Raw genomic sequence first — 19,957 nt, 5'->3', positions numbered from 1 at the left:
CTTCAGCCCGGCCCCGCCTCACCCACCGCCTGCACCCCGGCCCCGCCCCTCAACAGGCCACGCCCCTTCCCACCTCCCATCTCCCTCAACCATTTCCTCAGTAGGTGGCTCTCGCCCCGCCCCTCAGCGACGCGCCGCGGTAAAGTCGTGCCCTAGGCCTCTCTAGCCCTCTGGAGGACTTGCAGTCTGTGTCCGGCGGCGCCGGGCGGCGGTGGGCGGGTCTGACGTGTGGCGTGAAGAGCCAAGCGAGCGGGCTGCCGGGTCGGGGTTGTTTTAGGCTCGAGTGTTTTGGCGATGGGGCTGCGGGAGATGTGGAGACTCATGTCGAGGTGAGTGAGCGAGCGGTCTAGGGCAGGTTCATCGGCTGCGCTCGCCCGGGTGGAAAAGGTCAGGGCGGTGGGGACTGGCTGGCCTTGACGTTTCGAGTCGCCCTTGGAGGCGCAGCTCTCAGACCCGAGTCCCGACCCGCCTGGACCACCCTCAGCCCTCTTCTGGGTCTCGGTGTCACTCCTTCTAGCACCTTCTTTGCAGCATCACCTTCGTTTTCTGCCTCTCTGGCTCTTAATGCAGACTTGACCCCCGTTTCTTTCCTTTTTCAAAGTTGAGTAAGTTTGGGGGATACGCAGGGTTTCAACTTGGGGGAATTTTGTGGCATGTTTTGTGCTGCTAACAAACGCTCGTGCTTTGCCAGTTGTTATCTGTGCTTGTGGTGTGATTGTTGTTCAGCTGTGTCGCGTAGTTCCAGCGTTAGTACAGCTGTCTGGAACTTTGAGGCGAGTGTTGCGGCCGCACAGCTTGGCTTGGGGGTATGTGTGCAAACGTGTTTAACTTTTGAAAGTGCTACTCAATGCAGCTTGAGCTCAGCTGAGGAAATCTGGTAGCAATCACTGTAGGAAGTTAGGCTGGAGCAGTCTTGAGGCCTACCGCCTGCCCCCATGCATTACCAGGTATCAGCTCAGGCTGCTTGAAGGGAGAACCGGCTAATTGCCTCACAGCTGAAATTCCTGGGGGGTTTTAGTCTTGGATTTTGCTTTAGGGCAAAGAGATGGGAGTGGTTTTTTTGATTTAAGAATACTTTCAGTTTTAGGGCAATGTGTCTAGTTGTTTTAACCTTGTATCCATGCACTTGGTATTCAGTATTTGAAGAAAAATCGAAGAGTTGCTTTCCTTCTTCGTTTTTTTTTTAATACCTTGAAATTAGTTGTCTCTGTGCCTCTAACCAGCTCACAGAGGAACTTGGCAGATATAAAGAAAATCGGTACATATAATCAGTGCTGATGCTTTTTTGAAGCTGTGAGCAAATACCGAATTAATTGAGAAACAAATTGGGAAGACATGTTAACTTTGTTAACAAAATTAACTGACTTGGGAAAGAATCTGTCGTTCCCAGAGTTCAGATTGGCTTTGTTGCACGCCCAGTTGCAAGGTACAGACTGATTAGGCGAGTCCTGGACTGGTTTGGGGGCTTTGATCAGAGATGCCTTTTCCAGGGCCAGCCCTGGAGTGGGTATTACCCTGGCAAAGCAGAGACCTGAGGCCAGTATCATCCAGTCTTAACAGCCTAATTACAAATGTACTAAGGAACAGGGTGCCACAGTTTTCTGAGAGGAACTAGGGCCCCTGTGCTGTGGTTGACATTGTTGGGCAGTCCTTGAACCCTGGCTTCCCTTGGCTTTTCTGTCACTGTCTTGCTTTCCTACTACCACTCCCCACTACTTATCTTGCCCTAGTGCCATACAGCCCTTGGAATTTTTTGTTATTGTTGTAGTTCCCCAGTAAAGTACCTCTCTCTGAAGATAGCTCTCAAATTTGTATGTCTAACCTTGATTTATCCTGAGCTCTAGTACTAGTCACAACCACCTGAATGTCTCTTTTGCACCTCAAATATACATTTGCATATAAGTGCAACCCTTATTCCTCCTCTGCACTTTCAACTTCATAGCACTATTCTTCTAGATTCCTAAAGTTATCTAAGTTCTCCCACACTCCCAATCCTTATCTCTTCCTGCTGATTTGAATTTGAACATTCCTCTCATTTATCACTTGTTCTTTTTGCAGAAACTTGATTAATGGACTTATCTCTTCCCAATTTGAATAGGTTCTGCACATGACTGCCAGATTAATCTTGCTGAAGTTTTACTTCAGTGCCTTCCATTCCTCTGCTCAAAAGCTCTTAGAGGTGTTCTCCTACCTATGGAATTAAATAAAAAGTTCCCAGCCTGGGTTTCAAAGATTAGGCCCCAGTTTAGTTCATGAATTCGACAATACTTACTGTCCTGTTACAGCTCCTGGGAGATAGTGTTCTAGGCACATCTGTTATCCTGTAGCCAACCTGGACTACTTGTTCTTTTTTTTTTTTTTTAAAGATTTTTTTGATGTAGACCATTTTTAAAGTCTTTATTGAATTTGTTACAATATTGCTTCTGTTTTATGTTTTGATTTTTTGGCTGTGAGGTATGTGGGGTCTTAGCTCCCCGACCAGGAATCCCAAGGGTCGAACCCACACCCCCTGCATTGGAAGGCGAATTCTTAACCACTGGACCGCCAGGGAAGTCCCTGGACTACTTGTTCTTATCGTTTTTAACTTCAGGTCATTGAAGTTCGAGGAGATCAGATGAGAAACAAATATTTAAACAAAAGTAATACCTAGTTATCAAGTCTGTTAAGTGTCTTAAAGGAAAAGAGAGCCAGGTTTCAAAAGGAAGAGGGGCTCAGGGAGCCTCTTCAAAGAGACTGATCTTTAAGCTGTTAATAGTGTTTATTCCCTTCTTCATCTCTGTGTTGTGCTGAACTGTATTGTTTTGGTTTGCTTCTTGGGCTGCCTGTCTTCTCTTTCTTTTACTTCTGTGTAGTTGTTTCTGAAGGCTCAATATTTGATTCTCTGTTATTTTTATTATTTTTTAGTCGAACAGTCACAAACCCAAATGCAGATGCCCAGAAGGAATGGTGCTGGCTAGGTGGCAGCAGTGGGGATTAGTGGGGAGCTAGTGAGCAATAGAGAACGCTCTCTCTAAAGGCAGCTTTTCAGCCTGTGTGTCCTTGCCGTTGTAGAGTGTAGACCCAGGGTTTCCAGAACTACCAGTTTGTCTGGAAAAGCTGGAAAGCTGCGTTTTTAAGTGAAATCTCTTGATTTTAAAGTGTCTGTCATTTTAAAACACTGCTAACCAAACAACACATTTGTAGGCTCAAGCAGCCTTCAGGCCATAGTTTTCAACTGTAGCTTTCTCACTTATTCCTCATAGAGAGCTTAGAGATTCTTAGGCCTCAGTGATTGTCTATACATGTGACTTCCTGAAATGTCTTTAGTTATAACTTTTCTTTCAAACTCCAGTCTTCTCTACTCACTGTTGAATATTTCTACTTAGGTCATTACAACCTCAAATTCAAAATGGAATTCATATTTCATCCTACAAACCAGCTAGTTTCCTTCCCAAGCTTTTCAGTACCTATTTCTCCTAGCTCTCCTGGCATGAAATCTTGTAGTCGTTTTTGGCATAATTCTTTTAATTTTCCATTGAATTTTTACTTCTTAATAACTCAGTAAATCATTGCCTTGTTTCCACAGCTGGTGTTCATCAGTTCATGCCTGAGTTACTTGGCCTTGGACTTGATTTTCTGTTCTATTCGCATTCTACCATGCCTAGTTCTGCTGTAATAATCTTCATTAAGTACTATTTTTATTATATCGTCATCTGAAACAGTTTCATGAAAAGTTAATTTTGTAAGCCCATGTGTGCTTTATTGGATAATCAGAAATCTTCTAAACGATAAGGTTCTCATCCTTCTAAGACAGTCGTTTTTAGCAAGTATGAGGATCACCTGGAGGGTTTGTTAAAAATAGATTTATGAGCCTTACCCCACAGTGTCTGATTCAGTAGGTGTGGGATGGGGCGAAGCATTTGCATTTCTGACAGGTTCCCAGGTAAACTGATTGTGTAGGTCCAGGAACCACACTTTCAGAACAACTGCTGCAAGCAGCCAAGTTGACCATCACCTGAAGGAAATAAGCCTGATAAAGTGAATTAGTAAATTAGTAGTAGCTGTAATGTGCATGTCTCTTCCCTTCCACCAGATGGCACTTTGGGAGTCAAAAGAAAGGAAGGAGACCATAAATTCAGAATTACTTGGAGACTCTGAACATGCAAATACATTTCTGAGATATAAAAGTTAATACCAGATTTTAAATAATAGCTGAGCATAAATCGGAACATATAGAAGGAATATGATTGTATAGAATCTGGCAGGGAACTTAGTTGTACTTAGGTTTGTTTTCCATTTTGCTTTATAGTAACTGGTCCAGAGATTTTTTTGACCTGTAAATGCCATACACAGTGGTTCAAACTTGCGTTTGGTAGGTTTACATTAACTTTTCTGAGTGAAATAAAATTCTATCTCATATATAAAACTGGGACTTGAAGCCAGGCCTTGTGTTTCTCTTTGTTTATTCTTTATGCTGCAGGTAGTACTTAAACTGTTACATGAAACCTGCCAATCTGGCAGCATCCTCATTAGCCTTGAACTGGCATTTGGGTATTGGCCATTAAGGAATTCAAAGTTATTCTGGATCTAAAGAAATTAGTGCTTAAATTTTTTGATACTTAATTTTTCTTTTAGGAAGTTTTTTGAGTTAAGTTGAAAAAAATTTTAGAAGTGGTGCTTTAGGGTAAGTATAGTTCAGATTTTAAAAGTCTATATGAAATCTCTATTTTAAAAATACCCCTAAATAAGAATCTGTCACTTCAGGTTAACTTTTTTTTTTTTTTTGAAGTGGATCATTTTCAAAGTCTTTATTGAATTTGTTACAATATTGCTTCTGTTTTATGTTTTGGTTTTTTGGCCGAGAAGCATGTGGGATCTTAGCTCCCTGACCAGAAGTTGAACCCACACCTGCTGCTTTGGAAGGCGAAGTCTTAACCACTGGACCACCAGGGAAGCCCCCCAGGTTAATTTTTATAAAGTATTGATTTTAATGACAACTTGTCTGAACTTTGGAATCTTTTGGGGAGCTTCAAACAAAATATCTATGTCTGTGTCCCATCTCTAGAGTTTGATAATTGGTCTTGGATGTGACTGGGGCTTTGGAATGTTTACAGTAGTCCCAAGTGATTCTACTGTGCAGACTAGTTGTGGAATTACTGGCTTAGGATAAGAATATTTTACTTGTGGTAAGGCAAATTCAAAATACGCTAGTCCAGGAGTGTGAAGTGTGACTGACTTAAATTAGTGATTTTCCTCTTTTTTTGTAGTAGTATTCAATTTGAATGTAATAGAAAATGAAAGTAATACAAATTCTGAAAAGTAAGTTAGATTACAAATATTTTTATGAATTCAGTCAACTAGAATGTGGTTACAAGTGGTAACACTGGTCATATTGCCCTTTTTCTTAATGTCTCAGCTAAACTTTTGCCCTTCAAATAATCTCAAGGTATCCTTGAAAAATTAATAAAATTAATAAGTTGGCAGTTTATCAGGTCCATCAGATAGTATCTGTGTCTTTGCATATGTACAGCTCCTGTCAGGCTGCTGCTGCTACTACTGATCTCAGCTTTGACCTCTCTCCATACATCTTAAATCTAACTTCTTGTATCCAGTACAGGTTTCCCCTATCTGAAAGTAGAGCATTTCTGTGAAACCTCGCATAAGCCGAAATGGTGTAAAGTGAAAAGCAGTTATCTTATGACACATCTTGCTAATGGATGTACAAAACAAATTGAGATAAAGCACAGAGGCTCCCACAGTTCAAGTCTTTGGTCACTTGGTGCTGAGATGCAGAGTGCAGTTACTGCGGAAGGAGCTCAGTGGTGCCACTCTCACTGCTCGGGGTGCATGCTGCCTCTATAACATCTCGCTTCAAAACAAACACTGAACGCTCTTTTTGCTCTTCCCCTTTTTTCATAAAAGTGATAATCCTCTTTGGATTTCTTTGGATTAGTGAAAACAGGTGCTAATGTAGGTCTTTGGAAAAAGCAAAGTGGTGTAAAGCGAACTTTTTTTTTTTTTCTGTATGTGGGCCTCTCACTGTTGCGCCCTCTCCCGCTGCGGAGCACAGGCTCCGGACGCGCAGGCCCAGTGGCCATGGCTCACAGGCCTAGCCGCCCCGCGGCATGTGGGATCTTCCCGGACCGGGGCACGAACCCATGTCCCCTGTATCGGCAGGCGGACTCTCAACCACTGCGCCACCAGGGAAGACCTGTAAAGCGAACTTTTGAAAAGCAGGAAATGCCTGTATCTTCCTAATTATGGTATTTTTATATGCATCTCTCTCACTAAACTTTGAGTTTCTCAAAGGCAAGAACGATGACTTTTGGGGAACTTTTTTAAAGACCCAAAGCTTAAAGATACAATTTGATGGATTTTCATGAACATACTCATTTCAGTGGCACCTGGATCAAGAAACAAGGTAGTACCAGCATCTAGAAGCCCTCTTTATGCCCTCTCCAGTCACTACCCTCCCCCATGTTGCTTTGCTTTTACTTTAATTAGAAAGTATCAATACACGAAGTACTTAAATGTACTATATTTTGAAGTCTATAGTGAACTTTTATATATGTGAACAGTCCTGTAACCATCATGATAGAGACAACTTCCAACACTCCATGTTTCCTCATGCCCCTTCCCAGTTTCCCCCACCCTCCACCATTCTTACTTCTGTTATTATCAATCACTTTTGCTAAGTTGTATCTTAAGCTTTGTATTCCTAGCCTAGCAAACACTTTTAAAATAACAGACTTAGAGTTGTATTGTATTTGTTTTGTAGCCAATTTTCTTTTCGTAACTTCTGTCATGACTGTTTTTCTATGTCATAACTATTATTTAAATATTTTTAAATACATATATATTTTTGGCTATGTAATGGCTTTGTATAGATGACAGTTTTAAAAATATTACTAAATTGTTAGATACTTTGTTTCCAGTTTTTTCCTTATGTAAATAATTGTTGCAGACATCTTTGTAAATCAAACTTTGATCGTGTCTGAAGTTTCCTTAATACAAATGCCTGTGAAGTTACTAGGTCTAAGGGTATGATCATTTTAAAGATTGTGGGTCCGTATTTCCAGTGTGCCTACTGGAAAGGCATTACCGATTTATATGTCTCACAGCAATATCTGAGAATGCCTATTGCATCCTTATCAAACTTTTTTTAAACTAGCAGTTTTCTTTAACTTCTTTTCTTTTTTTTTTTTTTAATTATTTATTTTATTTTTGGCTGCGTTGGGTCTTCGTTGCTGTGCGTGGGCTTTCTCTAGTTGCGGCGAGCGGGGGCTACTGTTCGTTGTGGTGTGCGGGCTTCTCATTGCGGTGGCTTCTCTTGTTGTGGAGCACAGGCTCTAGGTGCACAGGCTTCAGTAGTTGTGGCTCGCGGGTTCTAGAGTGCAGGCTCAGTATTTGTGGCACACGGGCTTAGTTGCTCTGTGGCATGTGAGATCTTCCCGGACCAGGGCTTGAACCCATGTCCCCTGCATTGGCAGGCGGATTCTTAACCACTGCGCCGCCAGGGAAGCCCTTAACTTTTTTAAAAAAAGCAGTTTTAGGTTTACAGAGAAAATTAGCAGAAAATTTTGACCAATGTATTATGACAAGTCTCTACCATTACGACTGTACAGACTAGTTTCACTGCCCTAAACATCCCATGTGCTCCACTTGTACTTTCCTTTCTTCCTCCCTCCCCTAACCCTGTAATATCCACTGATCTTTTTCCTGCCTCCATAGTTTTCAGAATGTTCTGTGGTTGGAATCATACAGTATATAGCCTTTTCAGATTGACTGCTTTTGCTTAGCAGTGTGCATTTAAGGTTCCTCTTTTTTTTTTTTTTGTGGAAAGATAGCTTATTTCTTTTTATTGCTGAGTAATATTTCATCGTATAGATGTACCACAGTTTGTTTATCCATTCAGCTATTGAAGGACCTCTTGGTTACTTCCACATTTGGGCTATTATGAATAAAGCTACCATAAACATTCATGTGTAGGTGGACATAAGTTTTCAACTACTTTGGGTAAATACCAAGGAGTGCAGTTGCTGGGTCATATGGTAGAAGCGTATGTTTAGTTTTGTAAGAAACTGCCAGATTTTCTTTCAAAGTGGCTGTACCATTTTGTGTTCCTACCACAATGCATGAGAATTAAACTTTTTTAAAAAATACTTTTTGTTTTAATAACTTTTCACAGAAGCTAAAGCAAACAAAAGGGAATGTAGTATTTATACATTGAAACATGACTACCTACATTACTGTGTTCATTGTATTCTACATTTGTTTCAGGTTTAATTCATCCAAAAGGACTAATATCATACTGCAGCATTTGGTAAGTTTGGACTTTGTTTTGCTGGCATTATTAGATTATAATATGCAATTTAAAATGTTGTTCTTAGGGAAGTAGAGAAATACTGGCAGATTTCATTGATCTTGGTACACTTTGGTTTCCAATTTTATAGTGTCAAAACTTGACTCATATAACTTGTTGGAGGTGGCATAGGTTATGGATAAGAGGATGGATCTTCAAGTCAGAATGGCTGGGTTTAAATAATGGGTCCGCTACTTAATCTTGGGCAGATTACTTGGTCTCTTTCAGCCTCCTTTTTTGATATATAAAAAATGGGGATAATAGTATCCATCTTAGAGTGCTTACGAATAATAAATAATTCATTAAAAAATCTAGCATAGTGCTTGGCATATAATAATCATTTTATACATGTTAGCCACTATTGTACTAGTAGTACCATTCCAAAGCTTAGATGGTATTAGTTGATCACACTGCAAGGAAGAAATGATTTTTATTCATTTTTCTGTATCTTTGCTATAGATTGAATGTGTCCCCCTGAAATTCATATGTTGAAATCTAATTGCCAGTGTGTTGATATTTGGAGGTGGGGCCTTTAAGAGGTGATTGGGTCAGGAAGGCAGAGCTCTCATGAGTGGGATCAGTGCCTTTATAAAAGAGACACCAGAGAGATCCCTCACCTTTTCTGCCTTCTGAGGGAGGATGCAGCGAGTAGACAGCCATCTATGAAATGGGAAATTGGACTTAACCAGACACTGAATCTGCAGATGTCTGTTTTTCTTTTCTTTTTTTTTTTTTGCGGTACGCGGACCTCTCACTGTTGTGGCCTCTCCCGTTGCGGAGCACAGGCTCCGGACGCGCAGGCTCAGCGGCCATGGCTCACGGGCCCAGCCGCTCCGTGGCACGTGGGATCCTCCCAGACCGGGGCACGAACCCATGTCCCCTGCATCGGCAGGCGGACTCTCAACCACTGTGCCACCAGGGAAGCCCTCTGCAGACGTCTTGATCTTGACTTCCCAGCCTCCAGAATTGTGAGAATTAAATGTCATATAAGTTACCCAGTCTGTGGTATTTTTGTTATAGCAGCCTGAACGGACTAAGACACCCTCATCTATGCAGTAGGTCCTTATTACTTATCTAGTTTATAGATAGTGGTGTATATGTGTAAATCCCAATCTCCCCATCTATCCCTCCCCCCTTACCCCCGGTAACCATAAGTTTGCCAAACAACTTACTTTTATTTAAAACTTCAGTAAAGTCAGAGCAAAATATTAACATAAAGTCTAAAATTTTTCATTCCTTTGGTCAGAAAAATTGTATTTTACCCATAGATGGTAATAATGTCAGTAATGGCATAAGTCTCTCTGTGTCTCTTCTTACATATTTTAGGATTCAAGTCTACAATACTAAAAATTTGTAAGCATTTACCTGCATCTCTTACTCCCTGGACAAATTTCTGAGACAGTAGACTTAAAGTCTGATACCGAGATGTGAATGTGGTCCCTAAAGGATTAGAACAATGGCCTGGATATCATTATAGAATCATGTTATTGTACGATAATTCAGAAATTTCTTGGTTCAGCGTTTCTCAGCAGTGTTTCTGTTAAGTGCTTTCAATAAAAGAGTTGTATAGTCAAAAAAAAGACACCCTCATGCAGCTTGACAAGTACCTTGCATGTAAAAAGGACAAGTCACTCAGATATAGCACTTATGGTATTATGCCAGGTGCTGTTCTAAGTATTAGCTCAGTTGATTCTTATAGTCTTACGGAGCAGATACTACAGGTCCTTTATCTGCAATTCTGAAACCTCAAAATCATAAGTTTGTGTTTGGTTTGGGGTTAGTTTGTGGTAAATGCATTTGATGGCAAAATATGATCTGAACATACTTGTGAAACTCTTTTTGTCCATATCCTAACTAGTGTTTAATACTCATGGTTTGGTGCAGAAGTAGTAAAGCATTTGGTTACAGTGTACTGAACCAGCCTCCACTTAGGATGTTTTATATACTATGTAATATGTACTGTGTTACCTTTCCAAAATCTAGAAAATTTTCTGAATTCTGAAATGCATCTGGACCCAAGGGGTTTGGGTAAGGGGGTTATGGTCTTATCCCTATTTAATGGATCAGAATTTAAGGGACAGAGAGGCTAAGTAGTATGCCCCAGTGTCACACATCTGGTAAACAGGAGGTGGGATTTGAATCAGGTTATCTGGCTCCATAGACTACCTACTGCACTCTACAGCCTGTGGCAGAGTGAACACTAAGTAACTATTGCACAGTGTTTCTCGTTCAGTCTACACGGAGATGGGCATATGAAAACTGGAATATCTTACCCTTATTTATTTTAGTCAGCTGATATACATGGGAGCTGAGGAATTTCCTGGAAAAAGAACTTAGAACAATGTTATTGTTCATATTTAGATTCATATTTAGATATGTGCACAAGTGGAATAGAAAGACATGACAGTCCAGATTCCATGGGGCTGTGTGACCTGGGGCATAAACCACATTGAAGAAAGGAAGGTAAACTGGACTCTCATCAGGGCCTGAGGACTGAATGGTTCTAGCTCCCAATGTTGGCTTTTACATGTGCTTCAGAGAGTGAGAAGCTGTACCCCAAGAATTCCTCCTGTGACCCTTCTAAGAGAGCTGATAGAGCAAGAGCCTTTTTTACTTCATAGCGGAGTGATGGAAATATGCCATTGATGGCAGAACTGTAGGCAGTGTTATGAGAAATGGATAGGACTGACTTGTGATAGTAGTGTGACATTCCTTGTGACCCTTCAAAGATATTAGATGGACCTGAACCTGGAAAGGAGGCAAAAGTTCTGCATTTCTGCAGATAGTTTGTCAAGCTAATGCAAGCTAGTAGGACCTATTAATGAAGTCTCCTTTATATTCATAGGCTGATTTGGACATATTTTTACAACAAAAATATTCATAGAAAAATTTTTTTTTCTTTTTCCATAATGTTTAAAACTCTTACACAGCATTTAATTTAATATGCAGAAGCTCATTTTTCCCATATAATTTTGACCTGGACATGGAGAAGACTTTTTTCCATCAGAAAGTAGTTCTTTTCAGTATGAAGGTATACTGGTTGGACTGCATGAACTGAAACTGCACATGTCATTTCATGACAGCAATCATGTTCATATTCTGTATGTGCAGATGATCTAGAATCAGTATCAACCAATTTATAATCTGTGCCTTTTGAACAGACATACATTAAGTGCTTGCTTTGTATATGCAAAGAACTTGACTGATGTCGACTTTGTAACCAGTGAAAGCTTACTGGAGCATAGTCATTTATTTGATCTGGGCCTTGAAGCATGATTAGGGTTTCAATAGGTAGAGATGGGAAGTAGTGAGAGTTCATATAGTAACACTAAATGTGATTCCGTTATCTCCATTTTGTAAACACGGTAGTTGAGGCTCTGAGACTAGCTTGTCTGAGGGTGTATAGCAGTAGTGAGTGGCAAAACTAATGTTTGAGTCCATCTGACTCTAAAATCTGGTTTCTTTGTATTATGCAATATGTTTATTCCTGTGGCAAGAGCTGTGAGATAGGAGAATGGAGGCTACACTCGGCTTTCTGAGTCTCCATTGTAAGGAGTGCTGTGCAATGGTGGGTCTGGAGAGTTTACCTGGGATCAGATGTGGAGAGACTTGAAGGCCATGTCAAGTAAAGTTGGATGTTTTTGAAATTAATGGCGAGTCATGGAACATTTTTGAATGGGATTAACAAGATTAGAATTGGGTTTTAGCAAAATTTCTCTGAACGCAGTGTGAAGGATAGACCATCTGGCAAAAATTCCGGAAATCTGCCGAAAAGGGAAATTATAATAATGCTGTATGGCTAAGGCAATGAGAGTAGAAAGTAATGGATAGAATCATTTTAGAACTAGTTTCTCTGGTATTTGGTAACTACTTCAAGTTGTTGGCAGAGAGGGGAGGAGAACAGTTAGGAATCAACCCCAACATTTTGTGCTTGGTTGACTGAGAAAATGGTGATACCTTTACCTGATGTAGGGAACACAGGAGGAGAGACAGATTTGTTGGAGAGAAATTTCTTGGTAAATTTGGTTTTTAACAAGTTGAGTTTGGGGTGCCACGTAGGTACTCCTGTAATTGTAGCAGGCATTTGGAATAAGGGCCTGGGCTTCTGGAAAATAAAGGTATAGATGCAGGTTTGAGCCAGCTGTTTAGAGGTAATAATTGAAGATGGGAAGTAGCTGATATCACAGAAGGTGCGAGCTAGAGCACAGCTGAGGACAGTTTGAGAGATTCTCTATAAACCATTTCCATATGGACGAATTTACTGACCCAGTTTGAAGTCAGGAAGGATTGAGTGAAGCTTGAGTAATCAGCATTTATTAAATGGTTTTTGATTCTATGAATCGTACTTATATTGTGCTTTGGTGTCATATTTGTGTTATAATAATTTAAATTTAATGGCATTCTTTAATATTGGCTGGAAATGGATGACATGTCAAAATAAATCATATTCTGCAAAAGTTAGGATATTTCCCTGGTTATGTCTTTCAGTTGTTACTTAGTTCAGTGGCAGTGAATGTTACATATAGTGAAAGGTATGTGCTTGAGATTGGGATTTGGGTATCCACAGTGTGAAGCTTATTTTAGGCTTGTGTTACAGCAGGACTGCATTAGTAGAATGAAGGATTATTCATTCAGCTTATTAAACATTTTTTGGGTGCCTGCTATGTGTCACGCACTTGATTTTCCTCAGAGGAAAGGCTCATTTCTCTCAATGTTTGTGAAGTCTCTGTGTTTTCCAAAATGTAACCTGAAAAATACAAGTCCCATGAGATAGCTGTTCCATGAAAAATAAAAAGTTCTTTAATCAAGTGAGAACTATGCTGCTCGTTGTATTTTAAAAGTTTACATTGCGTATTTGCCTATTAAAGACTGAAAAGTCTTATAGAAATTAAACTTTATATTGGTTTAAGTTTTTCCCAAGCTTATTTGACCATGGGCCATTTTCTCCTTCAACATAGATGCAATAAACATCTCTTTGCACACTTTAGGAAATATTGCTACTACGGATTTTGCCAGAATAGTTCCATATTCCAGCAGAGTGGATGTTCTAAGTTATTTTATTTATTTATTTTAAAAATTTATTTATTTTTGGCTGTGTTGGGTCTTTGTTGCTGCACGCGGGCTTTCTCTAGTTGCGGTGAGTGGGGGCTACTCTTTGTTGCAGTGCGTGGGCTTCTCATTGCGGTGGCTTCTGTTGCAGAGCACGGGCCCTAGAGCATGCGGGCTTCAGTAGTTGTGGCTTGCAGGCTCAGTAGTTGTGGCTCATGGAGTCTAGAGGGCAGGCTCAGTAGTTGTGGCACATGGGCTTAGTTGCTCTGTGGCATGTGGGATCTTCCCGGATCAGGGCTCGAACCCGCGTCCCCTGCATTGGCAGGTGGATTCTTAACCACTGCACCACCAGGGAAGTCCTCTAAGTTATTTTTGTCTCAGGGATATTATTTTGGCAGACTTCATGCATTCAATTCAGCATAGGGCTGTGTGTTGATGGTGTCCATGCATTTTAGCAAGTTTCCTTCACATATATGCATTGAATGGATGTTCTCCTTACCCCTTCTGTCCCACCCCCCACCTCCAAATTTGGGTTGTATGAGAAGTTCATTTCTGACTCTAGTCTCTGTAATCTTTCCTAATATGAGAAATTTCTCTTCATAGAAGCCTTTTCTAGGTTTTAACTAAAAGTTAATGATATTTTTGGAAAAGAGATTTTTTTCTGCAGAATTAATTAACATACATAAATGACACTAATACTGCAGACTTCATCTTTTTCCCTTCTGCTCTTTTGCGTGAATTTTTTTTTTTTTTTTTTTTTTTTTGCGGTACACGGGCCTCTCACTGCTGCGGCCTCTCCTGCCGCAGAGCACAGGCTCCGGACGCGCAGGCCCAGCGACCATAGCTCATGGGCCCAGCCGCTCCGTGGCACGTGGGATCCTCCCAGACCGGGGCACGAACCTGTGCCCCCCGCATTGGCAGGCGGACTCCCAACCACTGCGCCACCAGGGAAGCCCTGCGTGAATGTTTTTGATTAATGCACCAATAGTTGTTTTCAGGTTTTAAGAAGGCCATGAACTTTTCAGGTGGGGAAAAAAGATCCTTTGTTCATTAATTTTACCATTCTAGTGGCTTTTTTTTTTGGCCATGCTGGGTGGCATGAGGGATCCTAGTTCCACACCAGGGATGGAACCCGCACCCCTTGCAGTGGAAGCGTGGCATCTTAACCGCTGAACTGCCGGGGTAGTCCCTCTAGTGGCTTTTAACAGACGATTATGTAATATTCTTTGCTCAAAGTCTGACCCTCTGTAAATGTCCTGCAAAAATACTTCACCTAAGTGCTGGAAAGTCGATGCTTAAAAATATTCCTGCATCCATTGTAATAGCAAAAATTGTAAATTACCCAGTGCTAATCAGTAGGGGACTGATTAAATTGATATCTAAGAATGAACAGCTGTTAAAAATAAGTGGGTAGGATGAGTGTGCAATCGGCAAAATCCGTACTAGGAAACTCTATAGGTTAAATGGCCTGGTTTTTTTCAACGAATTGTGAAGAAAAGAAAGGAATGGAGGCAGAACCTTTAGATTTTAAAAGACTTGAAAGATATATCCATTTTAAAAAAATGGATAGATGATGTTTATGGATGTACACTTTGTGTTTATCATAAAAACCAAGACAGTTGTTACTTTTGAAGGGAGGGTGAGGGCTATGATCGGAATGGGGCAAGTGGAGGGCTTTCGGTCTGGCTAGACAACGTTGGGTCTGGGATAGGATTTTACCCCAATAACAAGTTAGTAATTAGCTTGTTACTATTCCATGGATGCTGGCAAAAGATATGCAACCCTTGAGTTAGAGACAAAGGACGTCGTTATTAGTTACCCAATTAGCAGCATTGAGCTTCAGGTTTGTATTGGTTCCCTTGCTCCCCAAGTCCCACAGGGGTGACAGAAGGCCCAAATGAATGCATTCATATGCAGTGGGTTGCATTACAGGACAGCAGTACTGAATTTGGGGAACCTGCCGGTTTGTAACACACTGTAAGCAAGCCTGCTCTCTGTCCCGGAGGGAGATTTTACATTTTCTTCAAAGTTTCTTGCAGCAAATACAGTCCTGAAAAATGACCCAGGTGAAGAGCATTCAGGCCCTTGGATCCATGAAATACACAGCAGTAAAGTGCAGGGAAGCCTCAGGACCCATGGTAGATGGTTTCTCCCTACAGCCAGTCAGCTCATTGCAGATGTAATTAGTTAAGATGAGGTCATACTGAAGTAGGAATGACTGGGGTAATTCAATATAATTTATCCTTATATAAAGGGAAAATTTGGAGACATATATACATGGAGAATGCCGTGTGAATATTGCAGTTATGCTGCAACAAGTCAAGGAATTATCAGAAGCTAGGAGAGAGGCCTGGAACAGAACCCTCCCCTAGCGCCTTCAGAGAGAGTGTGGTCCTGCTGACACCTTGATCTCAGACTTCTAGCCTCCAGAACTGAGACAGTAACTTTCTGTTTAAGCCTAAGCGTAGTTTGTGGTACTTTGTTATGATAGCCCTAGCAAAGAAATACAGTTATCATGTTACATTTGTCAAAATTAAGAACATTGCTATATTAGTATTAACTTTATACATTTTGGATTTCACCAGTTTTTCCATCAATTTTCTGTTCCAAAATCCAATCCAGGATACCACATGGCATTTCTTTGTCATGTCTTCTTAGTTTCTTCTGGTCTGTGACAGTTTATCAGTCTTTCCTTATTTTTCATGACCTTGGCAGTTTGGAGGAACACTGGCCAAGTAGCCTGTAGAATAGCCTCTAATCCGGGCTTGTGTCTGTTTTTTGTTGTTGTTGTTCTGTTTTTTCTTTTTTTTTTTTTGATGACTAGCCTGTAGTTAAAAGGTTTCTGGAGAGAATATCACAAAGGAAAAGCCCCTTCTCATCACATATCAGGGAGTATCTATGGGTTTTGACATATGCCTTAGGGAGTACATGACATCCTCATGACACAGCTGGTGATGCTGACCTTTATCACGTGGTTAAGGTGGTGTTTGTTGGGTTTCTCTTCTCTAAAGTTACCATTTTTCCTTTTCTACTCTGTTCTTTGGAAGCATGTCAGTAAGTTCAGCCCACAGTCAGACGGTGAGGGGGCTAAGCTTTACCTCCTGGAAGGGGGATTTCTACATAAATTATTTTGAATTCTTTTGTGGGTAAGATCATCTCATCTCCCCCATTGATTTATTCAGTTATATATACCAGTGTGGACTCGTGGATATTTATTTTATTCTTTGGGTTATAATTGAACAGCACATTACTTATTCTGTTACTCACATTGTTTCAACTTTGGCCATTAGGAATTCCTTCATTTTGGCTTCTTGTGTCCCTTTGATATGACCTTTTTCTTTTAATTTTCAATTTTTTATAAATTGAAAATTACTACTTTCTGATACTGGAAGATGATCTCTGGCTCTGGAATCAGCCATTTCTCCAAGGAGCTCTGGTTGCCTTTATTGGAAAATTGCATTTAGAAATCAAGATCTGAGTCTGGGAATGCCCGTTGCTACTGGAGTGTCACGGTTTTCTCTTGGGGATAGAACTAGAGTAATGTATATATCTGTAGTAGAATACATATGCTGTATACTGTTTACTGTCCCATGTATACATAAATAGCGATAATGTATACATAAATAGCGATGTGTTTCTGTGTTTATCCTCTGTTATATTAATATATATCCTCTTAATATGTATTAAGAAAACATGTTCATACTGCTGTCTCTGACTTTAATCCAGTACCACAGGGCAGGCTTCATTCTAGCCTTCCCTTCTTGCTTATCTCTAACTCTCCTCCTGACCAGTGAGAGCCTGGTTCTCACTGACCACCCTCCATTACTTGTTTTTTTTTTAAATTTTTAAAATACAGTATGTACCTTTCTTAAAAAAAAATTATTTTTGGCCGTGTTGGGTCTTCATTGCTGTGCGTGGGCTTTCTCTAGTTGCGGCGAGTGGGGGCTACTCTTTGTTGCGGTGCACGGGCTTCTCATTGTGGTGGCTTCTCTTGTTGTGGAGCACGGGGTTCTAGGTGCATGGGCTTCGGTAGTTGCAGCACACGGGCTCGGTAGTTGCAGCACATGGGCTCGGTAGTTGCAGCACACGGGCTCAGTAGTTGCAGCACGCGGGCCCTAGAGGGCATGGGCTTAAGTAGTTGCGGAGCGTGGGCTCAGTAGTTGCAGTGCGTGGGCTCTAGGGTGCACAGGCTTCAGTAGTTGTGGCACGCGGGCATCAGTAGCTGTGGCTCGTGGGCTCTAGAGTACAGGGTCAGTAGTTGTGGCACACAGGCTTAGTTGCTCCACGGCATGTGGGATCTTCCCAGACCAGGGCTTGAACCTGTGTCCCCTGCATTGGCAGGCGGATTCTTAACCACTGGACCACCAGGGAAGTCCACATTACTTGCTTAACCTCAGTATACATGCAAAGCAGTTTCGAACAAATTTACTAACTAGAGCATTGGTTGACATACAGGTTTTTTTGTATATTTCCTTACAGCTTGCAATCAAATGACTGTTTTCTAAAGTTACTTAGGTCAGCTTTCCTGCCACCATCCTCACGATTTCACTTCAGTGTGCTTGTCATGCGTGTGTGGTTTGGTTACATTTATTTGCCACAGTCTGCATTCCATGTTGGAATCCCCTGACACTGGGTGATTTTTAAAAAAATATATATAGTTTGTATACATTCAGATTCACTCTCTGTACATTTCTTTGGGTTTTGACAGATGCATAAATCATGCATTCATTACCCAAAGTCCATGCAGAACAGCCCCATCCCCCTAAAACTTCTGCTGTCCTTCCCCTCTGTAGGCAGTCACTTCGCCTGGTCCCCAACACTGACCTTTGTTATGCCCCTATAGTTTTGTTTTCTACAGAACATCATATGAATGGAATCATACAATATATAGGCTTTTGTGTCTGCATTCTTTCACTTGGCAAAACGCATTTAAGATTCACCTGTGTTGTTGCATGAACTGATAACGTAGTCCTTATCACTGAATAGTATTCCATTGTTTGGATATACCACAGTTTATTCATTTCCCTGTTGAAGAGCATCTTGGTTGCCTTCAGGTTTTAGTGAGTACGAATAAAACTGCTACACCTGTTTGTGTACAGGTTTTTGTGTGAACATAAGTTTTTAATTCACTTGGGTAAATATCTAAGGGTATGATAGCTGGGTTTTATGGTAAGTCCACGTGTAACTTTATACAAGTTTGCCAAATTATCTTCTGTAGTGGCTGTACCACTTTGCAATTCCACCAACAAAGAACGAGTGTTCCTGTTGTTCTGCATCCTTGGCAACATGTTATTGTCTGTTTTTGGATTTTAGCCATTTTAATATGTATGTAGTGGTAGCTTATTGTGGTTTTAAATTGCATTTTCCTGATGAGAAATGATGTTGAGCACTTCATGTGTTTTTTTGCCATCCCTATATTTTCCTTGAAGCTCTTCAGGTTTTTTTTTTGCCCATTTTAATATTGGGTTGTTTGTTTTCTTATTGAGTTTTAAGAGTTTTTTATACAGTTGACCCTTGAGCAAGGTGGGGGTTAGGGTCACTGATTCTCTGTGGAGTCGAAAAATCCGAGTATAATTTTACAATCAGCCCTCTACAGCTGAGGTTCCTTCTCTGCACCTGTGGATTTAACCAGCTGGGGATCATGTAGTACTATAGTATTTACGATTGAAAAACATTTGAGTGTAAGTGGACCTGCACAGTTCAAATCTGTGTTGTTCAAGGGTCAGCTGTATATTTTGTATGCAAATTCTTTATCAGATATGTGATAGGCTAGTATTTTCTTCTAATTTCTGGTTTGTCTTTTCGTTCACTTTATCTTTTGCAGAGCAGAAGTTTTAAATATGATGAAATTCAGTTTATCAGTGTTTTCTTTTGTGGATCATGCTTTTGGTGTTGTATCCCATTAATCCTTAATGTTTGGAAGGCACTGTGAACCAGAGTCCAGGGGTGTGGCCCTCATAAGTGTTCCTGTCCCTTCTCTGGGGGTGGGCTGCCTTTTTCCCCCCCTTTTCCTTTGTCCCCTGTTCCTTTTCTCCAGCTGTGATTGGTAAACACTAAGGTCAGTAGGCTGTGTTTTTGAAGTGCTTCTCCCTTGGGATTAAGGGTCTTATTTTATAGGCCTCCATCCCATTTCCCCACTGTGTTGGGCCTCCACCAGAACCCTATGCTACCAGCTTTGAAGGCTCTCTCTCCCATGAAGATTTAGCCTTTTGTTCTGTGTGGAAGATGAGGGGAAAGGATTTAGTTGTGCCTGCTGTTTCCCTCCCCCAGCCAGCACCACACGGGGGAGCTTTCTCCAGTCTTCCCTGGGAGAACCTGCTTGGGTTCCAGGAGGAAAAGCCAGCAAGAATGGGAGCTCCCCCCATGACTGTGACACCCGCCACCCCCAGGAGCTCCACACTATCACACTTGCCCACACTTGACCTCTAGCAAGTCATTAAAAATTCTAGTTAATCTTCCTTAGGGCTTCTGCCTGAGCTAAGCAAATATACTGGTCCTGCATCTCCCTGAAGGCACCTGTCTCTCCAGATTTTATTACGGGCCTGTTTGCCCTGTGACCTCCTGTCT

General features: G+C 41.1%; 1 protein-coding gene across 2 annotated transcripts in view; it reads left to right on the top strand.

Annotated features, from left to right (window-relative positions):
- The first annotated feature begins 233 nt into the window (after positions 1–233).
- HIBCH (3-hydroxyisobutyryl-CoA hydrolase) overlaps positions 234–19,957 on the top strand; it is an 87,738-nt gene continuing 68,014 nt past the window's right edge. The window contains exons 1-3 of one of the 2 annotated variants that reach the window (XM_082841866.1): positions 234–329; positions 4,846–4,942; positions 8,260–8,302. Coding sequence is in view for 1 of the 2 variants with exons in the window: in XM_082841865.1 (XP_082697991.1) it covers positions 295–329; positions 8,260–8,302 (78 nt within the window). In the remaining variant the exon portion in view is untranslated. The remainder of the gene's footprint in view (positions 330–4,845; positions 4,943–8,259; positions 8,303–19,957) is intronic. The other variant, XM_082841865.1, reaches the window with a different exon arrangement.

The sequence above is a fragment of the Leucopleurus acutus genome, assembly GCF_964270905.1.
Source record: "Leucopleurus acutus genome assembly, chromosome: 6".
Lineage (NCBI taxonomy): Eukaryota > Metazoa > Chordata > Mammalia > Artiodactyla > Delphinidae > Leucopleurus > Leucopleurus acutus.
This window is presented reverse-complemented; position numbering and strand designations above follow the sequence as displayed.